The sequence below is a fragment of the Elephas maximus genome, chromosome 18 (assembly GCF_024166365.1).
Source record: "Elephas maximus indicus isolate mEleMax1 chromosome 18, mEleMax1 primary haplotype, whole genome shotgun sequence".
In the NCBI taxonomy this organism is placed as follows: domain Eukaryota; kingdom Metazoa; phylum Chordata; class Mammalia; order Proboscidea; family Elephantidae; genus Elephas; species Elephas maximus.
In genome coordinates this window covers 11,129,518-11,142,075 of record NC_064836.1, presented here as the reverse complement: position 1 = coordinate 11,142,075, position 12,558 = coordinate 11,129,518, and the positions used below count along the sequence as shown (strand labels likewise).

Sequence of the window (12,558 nt, the reverse complement as noted above, 5' to 3'; positions counted from 1 at the left end):
ACTAAAAAAACAGAGCACAAAATACTTTCCACTCTCATCTTCTTCTATTAGCATTTAGTGAATAGAAAATTTGCTGGACCAATGAAGACCCTCCTGACTGTCCTTATTGAAATCTGTACCAATGATTGTCAAGAAAGACAATTCGAAATATAGAATCATGGTGACTTAACAGTTTCTGGTCAATCTGTGAAAAGGTGAAGCTTTCAATGGTTTTGCCCGTTTGTAATGTTTATACTGATGCTTCTGTCACCTTCCTTGGACTCCTCCTTGGACTTGGGCAGATGTGGCTCTGGCAGCACGCTTGTCCCTTTCCTACTTCTGCCTCTTTGAACATATGCCGAACAAAACTTTTCCTTTTGTTTACTAAATTTTGTGATGTTTTTACCCTAGAACAACTGTATGCTGGGGGAAAAGATACTGAGCAAAAAATATATATATACTCAGTTTGGTCCTCACGGAGATTACATTCTAATAGGAGAAACAGACAAGTAATCATCAAGCAAAAGCAAAATAGCAATGGTTTTAATAACTGTAAGGAAACTTGACTTAGTTTGAGAGGGTCAGGGAAGGTTTCCCAGGGGATTGACAATTAAGCCAAGATCTAAAGGATGAGTAGGTGTTAACTATGTGTTGGGACAAGAGTTGCAGGCAGAGGAAAGAACACGTGCAAAGGCCTTGTGTACAGCACAAGGAAGCATGTCATGTGTGGCCTGAGTTCAGCGAGAAGGGGAAAGTAGGGTAAGATGAGGCCAGAAAGGCAGCCAAGGGTGGATGGCTGAAGGGCTCCCAGGTCAGGCTGAAGACACAGCATCTATTCTAAGAACAAGGGAAAGTCAGTGAAAAGCTCTAGGCAGGGGAGGGCACAGTAAGCTTTTATGTTGAACATACCTCTTTGGTTGCCAAATGGAGAACACAATGCAAGTCTGCAGGTTATAGTTCATAGAAGCTATTATCGGACTTTTGGTGCTATTTGATTTCTTTTAGCTACATGTATGCATTGCTTTGATTTTTACAAAACTGTTTCTTAAAAAAAGAAAAATAGAGGAAGGATACATGAAAACAGATGTAAGAAGACAAGTCTCGAGTGAACTAGCTAAGAGATAACAATGGTAACTTACACAAGGAAGGTAAAAGTGGAAGCACTGAGTAAACCTGAAAGAAATTTAAGATGTAAAACAGCAACAGTGGTGATGGAATAGACACAGCGGTAATGAAGGGGATGGAGTGTTAAGGATGATTTCTAGGTTTTTCAGACTTGTGAGACTGGATGGATGGTGATTCTCTTCACTAGTAAGCAGAACACTGGAAGAGAGTGTGGTTTAGGAGGACTCATGAACTAGATGTACAAATAGGAGATTAGATTGACTAGGATTAGATTGCCTGGGAATATAAAGTGAGAAGTGACGTGAACCGAGGACCAAGTCTTGAGGACTTCCAACATTTAATGGCTGGATACAGGATGACCAGCAAAGGAGACAGTGAAGGAATGATGGGAGAGGAAAGGAAAAGTCGGGAGATTACTGTGTAACAGAGGGTAAGGGAAGAGTTTCTTTTAATCATAACTTTACAAAATCAACTTTATCCAGTAGAAATTACATAGAATAAGATGCACTCACTCAAAGTTTTCAGTCCAACAAGTTTTGATAGGTGTATACACCCATGTAACCAGCGCCCAAATTAAATATAGAATGTTCATAGCACTCCAAAATGTTTGCTTGTGCCACTTTGCAGTCAATCTACCTCAACACCCTCTCTCCCACCCCAACAACCACTGATCTGATTTCTAGGCCTACAGATTAGTTTTGCCTGTTCTGTAATTTTAAATAAATGGAATCATACAGTAAATACACTCTTTTGTGTTTGGCTGCTTTCACTTCAGAAAATGTTGTTGAAATGTAACCATGTTGTTGAGTACAAAACATTCATTCCTTTTATTTGCTGAGTAGTATCCTGTGGTATGAATATATCATACTTTGTGTATTCATTTACCCACCGAAGAATGTTTGGGTTGTTTCAGTCTTGATTATTATAAATAAAGCTGCAGTGAACACTCGTGTAGAAATATTTTTGTGGCTATATGTTTTATCTTGGGGAAAAAAAATTTTTTTTTAATAATTTTTATTGTGCTTTAAGTGAAAGTTTACAAATCAAGTCAGTCTCTCACACAAAAACCCATATACACCTTGCTACACATTCCCAATTACTCTCCCCCTAATGAGACAGCCCGCTCTCTCCCTCTACTCTCTTTGTGTCCATTTTGTCAGTTTCTAACCCCCTCCACCCTCTCATCTCCCCTCCAGGCAGGAGATGCCAACATAGTCTCAAATGTCCACCTGATCCAAGAAGCTCACTCCTCACCAGCATCCCTCTCCAACCCATTGTCCAGTCCAATCCAGGTCTGAAGAGTTGGCTTCGGGAATGGTTCCTGTCCTGGGCCCACAGAAGGTCTGGAGGCCATGACCACCGGGGTCCTTGCAGTCTCAGTCAGACCATTAAGTCTGGTCTTTTTATGAGAATTTGGGGTCTGCATCCCACTGCTCTCCTGCTCCCTCAGGGGTTCTCTGTTGTGTTCCCTGTCAGGGCAGTGATCGGTTGTAGCTGGGCACCATCTAGTTCTTCTGGTCTCTGGATGATGTAGTCTCTGGTTAAGGGAAGAGTTTTAGTAGTTTGGCTTCTAGCCCCATCACTATGGAAAGATCTTTTTGTGGCTATGAATGATGTCCCTTTTTCCATCCTAAGCTTCAGTCCTAAGCTTCCCTACCTGATTTTTGTAGCATTTAAAACTGTTGAACTTCTCCTCCTCATGGTAAACTGACTTCTCAATCACTCCCATGCTGCTACTATTTCCTGGTTTTCTTTTTATTTCTCTGGTTGCGCCTTTTGGTTCTGCTTCATTGGCTCATCTTCCCTTGCCTTCTTCCTCTAAAACATAGCCTTCTTTCCATTCTCACTGCATTACGACCTGAGTTCATGCCCTTGTCATTTCCAGCGTGGACTACAACAGCTTCCTAACAGGCCTTCCTGCTTCCAGGCTTGACAACCATGCTTCCACCCACCACTCCCATCAAATCTCAGGATGGTGATTTTTATAAAATATAACACAGATCATATCACACCTTTCCTTAAACTGCTAGGATGGCTCCCATAAGGGAGTCTTTTTATTTTTAAGTAACATTTTTATTGAGATATAAAATTCACATACCATAAAATTTACCCCTTTAAATTTTACAATTCAGAAATTTTTAGTGTATTCACAAGTTGAACAACCATCATCACTACCTAATTTCAGAATATTTTTATCATCCCAAGGAGAAATCTTGTATCCATTAGTAGTCACTCCCCATTCGTTGATCCTTCCAGTCTCTAGCAATCAGTAATATACTTTCTGTCCCTATGGATTTGCCTATTCTGGACATTTCATATAAATGAAATTATACAGTATGTGGTCTTTTGCATCTGGCTTCTTTCACTTAGCATAACATTTTCATTCACATTGTAGCATTTATCAGTACTTCATTCCTTTTTATTGACCAATAATATTCCATTGTGTGGATATAGCACATTCTGTTTATCCGTCATGAGTTAATGGACACTTGGGTTGTTTTTACTTTTTGGCTACTGTGAATAATGCTGTTGTAAACATCCATGACAGGTTTTTGCATAGACACATGTTTGTATTTCTCTTTGGTATATATACCTAGAAGTGGAATAGCTGGCTCATATGGTAACTCTATATTTAACATTTTGAGGAATTGCCAGAATGTTTTCCAAAATGGCTGCATCATCCCTCAAGGATTCTTAAGATGTGATCCTTTAAATACAAGTGGAATGGTTAGCCTTGTGAAGGAGATAAACCTGCTCTGAGTCTGGAGGAACAGAGGTCAGACTGGGTGGTATAGCTATAAATTCATTTGATTCTATAGAAATGAAAAAACCAAACCCACTGCTTGAGTCAATTCCAACTAATAGCAATTCTATAGGACACAGCAGAACTGCTCCATAGAATTTCCAAGGAGCTGCTGGTGGATTTGAACTGCTGACCTTTTGGTTAGCAGCTAAGCTCTTAATCACTGTACCACCAGATCTCTGAAAAAAAAATATGGAATGCTTCACAGATTTGTGTATCATCCTTGCACAGATTCTATATATAGCATAAGATCTAACGCAGGTGAAAGCTCTTAAAATACAGTGGCTGGAATAAGGCACTCATTTTACTTTTTTTTTTTTTTATACTGTACCTCCCAATGTAAAGGTAGACATTAAAAAAAAAAAGGTCACACTCACTTGAGTAGACCTTCGAGTCTGCCGAGCTTGTCTGGAGCGTGCTTTCCGTAAAGACTCTGCTTCCTCATCCCGTACAGGAGTCAGATATGACCTGCAGAGAAAGAAAATAATAGAAACAAGATGTTTTTACATATACTTGAGGAATGACAAGGTGCTTCCAGAAACTGAAGTTATTTCTACACTCTAGGGATGAACTCAGGCAGAATCAAAACGACAGGAATGCTATCAGATATCAGTTAAAACGACAAAATCCAAAAGGTCATCTGTAAATGTACCACTCACTGTCCATTCAGAATCATGTCACCTGTAAGATGACTATTTTATTTCCTCCTTCCCTAGCCTTACAATTTTAATTTTTTTCTTGCCTTAACGCTCTGGCTAGAACTTCTAGGACATGTTGAAAAGGAGTGGTGATGGTCTCCAGGCTTAGTTTGTTTTCAGAGAGAAAGCTTTCAGCCTTTTACATTAAGTGTTGTGTTTGCAATAAGATTTCTGTAGATACCCTCATCAAATTAAAGAAATTCCCTTCCATTCCTAGCAGGCTAAAAGGGTTTTTTGTTATTGTTGCTTGTTTTTTAATCATTAATGTGTGTTGAACTTTAACACATGCTCCCCAACCCCATGTTGAGATTATTATTTTTATTCCTTTTTTCTATCAACATGGTTAATCACATTAATTGATTTTTGAATGAAAAAACAACACTGAATTATTGGGACAAACCCAACCTGGTCATGCTGTATCTATCACCTTTCTAGAATAAATTCACTATTTTTTTAGTTTAGGATTTCTACATACATGTTCCTAAGAGAAATTGGCCTGTACATTCTCCTTCCCGTAATATCCTGGCTAACGTTTGCAATTCTAATCACCAGTAATTATCAATGCATCTTGACTGCATGTTTGATCAATTTTAGACTCCAGCAAGTTGTAAAAAGTTCAATTTCTTCATCTGTGGCATTTGTGGTAAAATTTAAACAACAGTCATATTAACTGGTTAGTATCTAGTGTCTAGATACTTACCTATCAGTGACCATGTTATACTTCAGGACAGTTTTCAAATTTTTTTTTTTTTTAATGATGAGTGCAACTCTGTTCCTCTCCGGTTTGTTGTTTCAGGTATAGCAGATCATACGACTATCAGATTCAAAATGGCCAAAACCAGTCCACTTCAGCTAACTAGGAAAGGAGCCCTGGTGGCACATGGTTAAGTGCTTAGCTGCTACCTGAAAATTAGCAATTTGAATCCACTAGTTGCTACTCGAGATAAAAGACCTGGTGATCTGCTCCTGTAAAGATTACAGCCTAGGAAGCCCTATGGGGCAGTTCTACTCTGTCCTATAGGGTTGCTGTGAGTGGAATCGATTTGACAGCACACAACAAGTGCCTAGGATATCAGAATACAAACCATAACTCATAATGCACAAACACCAGAAGATAAACTAGATAAGTGGGAGCTCCTAAAAATTAAACACTTATGTTTATCAAAGGGCTTCATCAAAAGAGTAAAAAGAGAACCTATAGACTGGGAAAACAATTTTTAGCTAGGACATATCAGGAAGGGTCTAATCTCTAAAAATCTACAGAATACTTTAATACCACAATAACAAAAAGACAAATAATCCAATTAAAAAATTGGCAAAGGATACAAACAGACACTTCATCAAGGTCGGCATTCAGGCAGCTAGCAGACACACGAGGAAATGCTCACAATCATTAGCCATTAAAAAAATGCAAAGGAAAACTACCATGAGATATCATCTTACCCCAGCATTACTGGCACAAATCCACAAAAAAGAAAATAACAAATGTTGGAGAGGTTGTAGTGAGATTAGAACTCTTATGCACTGCTGGCGGGAAGGTAAGATGGTACAACCACTATGGAAAACAATATGGCACCTCCTTGAAAAGTTAGAAATACCATATGATTCAGCAATCCTTCTCCTAGAATTCATCCTAGAGAAACAAGAGCTGTCACATTATTCACAACAGGAAAAAGATGGAAACAATCTAAGTACTCACTAACAGATATATGGATAAACAAATTATGGTACATACACACAACGGAATACTATGCAACGATAAAGAACAAAGATGAATCTGCGAGAAACATCTGACAACATGGATGAATCTGGAGGTCATTATGCTCAATGAAATCAGTTGCAAAAGGACAAATATTGTATGAGACCACTATTGTAAGAACTCAAGAAAAGGTTTAAGCACAGAAGAAAACATTCTTTGATGGTTATGACAGTGGGGAGGGAGGGAAGGAGAGGGGAATTCACTAACTAGATAGTAAACAAGAATCATCTTTGAGGGACAGAGTAGCTGGGGCTGGGGTCTGGGGACCCTGGTTTCGTGGGACATCTAGGTCAACTGGCTTAACAATGTTTATTAAGAAAATGTTCTTCACTCCAACAAGGCTGGCAATAATTCAAAAAACACAAAATAATAAATGTTGGGGAGGTTGTGGACAGACTGGAACACTTATACACTGCTGGTAGGAATGTAAAATGGTATAACCACTTTGGAAATTGATTTGGCGCTTCCTCATAAAGCTAGAAATAGAACTACCCTACGATCTAGCAATCCCACTCCTCGGAATATATCCTAGAGAAATAAGAGCCTTACACAAACAGACATATGCATGCCCATGTTCGCTGCAGCACTGTTTACAATAGCAAAAAGATGGAAGCAACGAAGGTGCCCATCGACAGATGAATGGATACATAAATTATAGTATATTCATACAGTGGAATACTACACATCCTTAAAGAACAATGATGAATCCATGAAACATCTCATAACATGAAGGAATCTGGAAGGTATTATGCTGAGTGAAATTAGTCAGTTGCAAAAGGACAAATATTGTATGAGACCACTATTATAAGAGCTACAGAAAAAGTTTAAACACAGAAGAAAATATTCTTTGATGGTTACAAGGGTGGGAAGAGAGGGAGGGAAAGGGTATTCACTTATTAGAGAGTAGACAAGAACTATTTTAGGTGAAGGGAAAAACAACACACAATACAGGGGAGGTCAGCACAACTGGACTAAACCAAAAGCAAAGAAGTTTCCTGAATAAACGGAACATTTCAAAGGCCAGAATAGCAGGGGCGGGGTCTGTGGTCCATAGTTTCAGGAGACATCTAGGTCAATTGGCATAATAAAATCTATTAAGAAAACATTCTTCATCCCACTTTGGCGAGTGGTGTCTGGGGTCTTAAACGCTAGCAGGCGACCATCTGAGATGCATCAATTGGTCTCAACCCACCTGGAGCAAAGGAGAATGAAGAACACCAAAGACACAAGGTAATTATGAGCCCAAGAGACAGAAAGGGCCACATAAATCAGAGACTACATCAACCTGAGACCAGGTTGTGCCTGGCTACAACTGATGACTGCCCTGACGGGGAACACAAGAGAGAATCTCTGATGAAGCAGGTTATCAGTGAGATGCAGAACTCAAATTCTCATAAAAAGGCCAGACTTAACGGTCTGACTGAGACTAGAAGAACCCTAGAGGTCATGGTCCCCAGGCCTTCTGCTAGCCCAAGACTGGAGCCATTCCCAAAGCCAACTCTTCAGACAGGGATTGGACTGGATTATAAGATAGAAAATGATAATGGTGAGGACTGAGCTTCTTGGCTCAAGTAGACACATGAGACTATGTGGGCAGCTCCTGTCTGGAGAGGAGATGAGAAGGCACAGGAAGACAGAAGCTGGCTGAATGGACACAGGGAATACAGAGTGGAGAGAAGGAGTGTGCTATCTTATTAGGGGGAGAGCAACTAGGAGTACATAAAAAAAAAAAATTTTTTTTTTTTTAGCAAGGTATATATAAAATTTTGTATGAGAGACTGACTTGATTTGCAAACTTTCACTTAAAGCACAATAATAAAAAAAAAAAAACAATAACGGAAAAAAAAAGAAAATGTTCTGTATCCACTTTGGTGAGTGGCACCTGGGGTCTTAAAAGCTTGTGAGTGGCCATCTAAGATGCATCGATTGGTCCCAACCCACTTGGAGCAAAGAAGAATGAAGAACACCAAAGACACGAGGAAAATATTAGCCCAAAGGACAAAAGGGCCACATAAACCAGAGACTCCAACAGCCTGAGACCAGAAGAACTAGGTCATGTCCTGCTACCATCAATGACCGCCCTGACAGGGAACACAACAGAGATTCTTTGATGGAGCAGGAGCAAAATGTACAGCAGAAATCAAATTCAAATAAGAAGTCAGACTTAATGGTCTGACTGAGACTGGAGGAACCCCTGAAGCCTTGGCCCCCAGAACTAAAATCATTCCCGAATCCCACTCTTCAGACAAAGATTAGACTGGACTATAAAACATAAAATAATATTAGTGAAGAGTGTGCTTCTTAGTTCAAGCTGATACACTAGACCAAATGGGCGGCTCCTGTACAGAGGCAGGATGAAAAGGCAGAAAAGAACAGGAACTGGCTGAATGGACACAAGAAAACTGAGGTGGAAAGGGGGAGTATGCGGTCACATTATAGGGACTGCAACGAATGTCACATAACAATATGTGTATAAATTATCGTATGAGAAACTAACTTGGGCTATAAACTTTCACCTAAAGCACACACACACACACACACACACACACAACAAACAAACAAACAAGAAAAGGTTTACACACAGAAAAAAGTAATCTTTGATGGTTATGAGGGAGGGAAGGAGCGAGGAGGGGAAATCACTAACTAGATAGTAAAAGACAAGTGTTAATTTTGGTGAAGGGAAAGATAATACACAATATAGGGGATGTCAGCACAATTTGACCAAAGCAAAGTCACAGAAGCTTCCTAGACACATCCAAATACCTTGAGGGACCGAGTTACAGGGTCTGAGGGCTGGGGACAATGGTTTTGGGGGACACCTAGGTCAACTGGTACAACAGTTCATAAATAAAATGTGCTATATTCTACTTTGGCGAGTAGCATCTGGGGTCTTAAAAGCTTGTAAGCAGCCATCTAAAATACATTTATTGGTCCCATCATATTCAGAGCAAAGGAGAATGAAGAAAACCAAAGATACAAGAAAAATACCCACAGCCGCCACCAGCTATATGGCGTCAGGTACCACCACCACCTACCGTTCAGATAGGGGTCACAGTAGAAGGTTCTGGACAGAGCAGAAGGAAAATGTAGAACAGAATTCAAATTCCCCAAAAAAGACCAGAGTTACTGGTCTGAAAGAGACTGAAGGAACCCCCAAGACTATGGCCCCCAGAGACCCTGCTAACTCAGAAATGAAGCCACTCCCGAAGTTCACCTTTAAGCCAGAGATTAGAAAGGCCTATAAAACAAACAATAACACACGTGAAGAACGTGCTTCTTGTTGAATCAGATATACAAGACCAAATGGGCAACACCTTCCCAAAAGCAAAGACAAGAAGGCAGGAAGGGACAGGAAAACTGGACGAAGCTGGGTTGTAAAGGGAAAGGCAGAGAGTGCTGACACGTTGCTGGGAATGCAACCAATGTCACAAAACAATCTGTATATAATTTTTTGAACGAGAAACTAATTCACGCTGTAAACTTTCACCTAAAACACAATAAAATTAAAAAGAAAAAAATGCCTAGGATATAAATTTTCAAGCATTTCATTTCACTTCTGACGACTTCCAGTTTTCCTTGATTCACACTTTGTATATTCCACGTTCCTTTATTTTTTTTACTAATAGATTGAGTCACGCCACATCAGCAAATGAAAGTATCAAAGCCTTTACTCCTCCTGCATCATTTAAGGTTGACTCTCCTTTGAGAAGGCAGCTCTTCCCCAGTAGTATTTTGAGTTTATTACAACCTGGGAGACTCATGTTTGGTAAAGAAGAGAGTCAGTTAAAGTTAGGGAAACCGTTAGTGAGATGGATTGACACAGAGCCACAACAATGGGCTCAAACATATCATGAAGATGGTGCAGGACTGGGCAACGTTTCATTCTGTTTTACATACGGTTACACGAGTTGGAGCTGACTTGATGTCAACAATATCCTGCCTAGGTTTGGGAATTAAGCTGAGCTTCAACCTTGGCAAGCACTGTTCATTTTCCAGTAAGCCCCTCTTTCTAGGGCATAGACCTTAAGTGATCCCAGCGGAAAAGTCTAAAGTGTCTCCTGGGGTCTGAACTATAATTTTTGATGGGTTACCTACAGCAGACTGTTGAAAGTTTTGCCCAGTTTCTTAGCCTTATAGCTACTGCTTCAGTAATCAATAAACACCTCAGGGGGAAAGCATAACCAAATGTTGGGTTCACCTCTTCATGATTCCCTTCTTTCCAGGATCTTGATTCCTCAAGTCCTCACTTCCTTGGTAACTCTCCAATGCCTTCAAAGGTATTTCTTCTTGTATTTATTCAGCTTTTCTAGATAGGCTCAGTGGAAGGGTCTGTCTAATACAAGACATGCCACAGCATGAAGAAGTTTCCAACCAGGCTATTTTAAAATAATATTTTTCCCTCAATGTGAATTAATGAATTGGAATTCTGAGATATGTATCAATCTATTGTATATTTTGTGGGCTTGAGTCCTTCTTAACATATTCCTCTCCTCGGGGTGAACTAATAAAATTAAGTCCCCAAACTGGCAAACCTGTCAACCAGACCTTGGAATTGGTGACCATACTGAGGATTAACTTCCCATGAAGTGCTGTGTGGGTTATCAGCCAACCTATTCATATGTCATTTCTATCTGCAAAACACAGTAGAACTGCCCCATAGGGTTTCCTAGCTGTAACCTTTATGGGAGCAGACTGCCAGGTCTTTTCTCCTGCAGAGCAGCTAGTTTCAAATTGCTGAGCTTTCAGTTAGCAGCTACCAGGTCTCCACAGTATACATAGTTTGTATATCTTTTTAAACGAATATCTTACATTCTTTTGTAAACTGTAGCAATACATGAGATGTTTACTGTAAGTTACAGGAAATAAAATTTTATAAACACGAAACTTAGAAAACTCCATGTAATGGTTAAGATTGTGTGTCAACTTGGCTGGGCATGATTCTCAGTATTTTGGCAATTGTATAATGTGATCACTTCCCTGTTGAGATTTGATACGTGCTCTCACCCATGATGGGATTTGCTGTGAGTAGCCAATCAGTTGAAAGGGAGTTTCCTTGGGTGTGTGGCCTGCATCAAATATAAGCGGATATTCTGGCAAGGCTTGGGAGGCTTTGTGCTTGGTCTGATTCCAGCATCTGGCTCCTGTTTGTCTGACCTCCAGTTCTTGGACTTGAGCTAGCAGCTTACCTGTGGTCTTGCCTGCCGATCTTAGGATTCACCAATCTTCGCAGCCTGTGAGTAAGAGCCCTGGTCTCTGACCTGCCGATCTTGGGTTCCCAGCCCCAGTGGCTACGTGAATCAGGAGTAGCCTCTATCCTGACCCGCAGATTTGGGACATTTCAGCCTCTACAACCAGGTGAACCATTTCCTTGATAAAATCTCTGTCTATATATGTTTTTATACACTTTACTGGTTTTGCTTCTCTAAAGAACCCTGCCTAAGATACTCCAGTACTTGAACTTGAAAATGTCTTTGAAGAAGAAAGCATTTTCAGTCATCTTTCTTTACCTAGATGGGGATTCTGAGGTTCTCAAAAGTGATGTGTCTAATTTATGATTACACTGTGGACACACTGTGTTTTAAGTAGATCCTAAGTCCTTGTACTTCCTAAAATCTAGACTGAAGGGTAAGCAAACTATAATCCTTGGGCCAAATCTGGCCTGCCACATTTTTATAAATAAAGTTTTATCAGAACACAGTCACGCCCATTCACTTATGCATTGCCTTTGGCTATTTTCACAAAGTTAAACACTTTAGATGGAGACCATGGCCTGCAAAGCCTGAAATATCTACTATCAGGACCTTTACAGAAAAAATTTGCCAAGCCCACATTTAATACCCCTGAGTCTTCCTGAGAAGCATTTGCAGCCACGTCATGAACATGAACGCTACGTGATTCTTCACTATTTTTAAAAGAAGACAGGTCTGGGCCCACAAAATAAAAATAATAACGTCTATTTCCCATCTATCCCCTGGTCTTCTGGCATCCAGATAAAACTAGGCTAATATCCTCAATTCAGTGGCGTAAGAAAAGACTCTAGTGCTAAACTCCTCTGAAGACCCTATTTGTCTACTACATTTCCTAGAGGGCAGAAAGCATTTTTTTCTTTGTATTTGTTATGACTTACATTGAGGTTATACAATCAGTGGTCATTTGAATAACCAATTATAGAAAATTAAGCATAATGTTACAGA

At 39.9% G+C, this 12,558-nt stretch overlaps 1 protein-coding gene across 7 annotated transcripts in view; it reads right to left on the bottom strand.

Moving 5' to 3' along the window:
- The window catches only part of PPP1R12B (protein phosphatase 1 regulatory subunit 12B), a 266,457-nt gene that overhangs the window by 109,346 nt on the left and 144,553 nt on the right, over positions 1-12,558 (bottom strand). For 6 of the 7 annotated variants that reach the window (XM_049858426.1, XM_049858427.1, XM_049858432.1 and 3 more), the window contains one exon: positions 4,285-4,375. In XM_049858426.1, the coding sequence (XP_049714383.1) occupies positions 4,285-4,375 (91 nt within the window). Of the gene's footprint in view, positions 1-1,094; positions 2,642-4,284; positions 4,376-12,558 lie in introns of those variants that run through there. The other variant, XM_049858428.1, reaches the window with a different exon arrangement.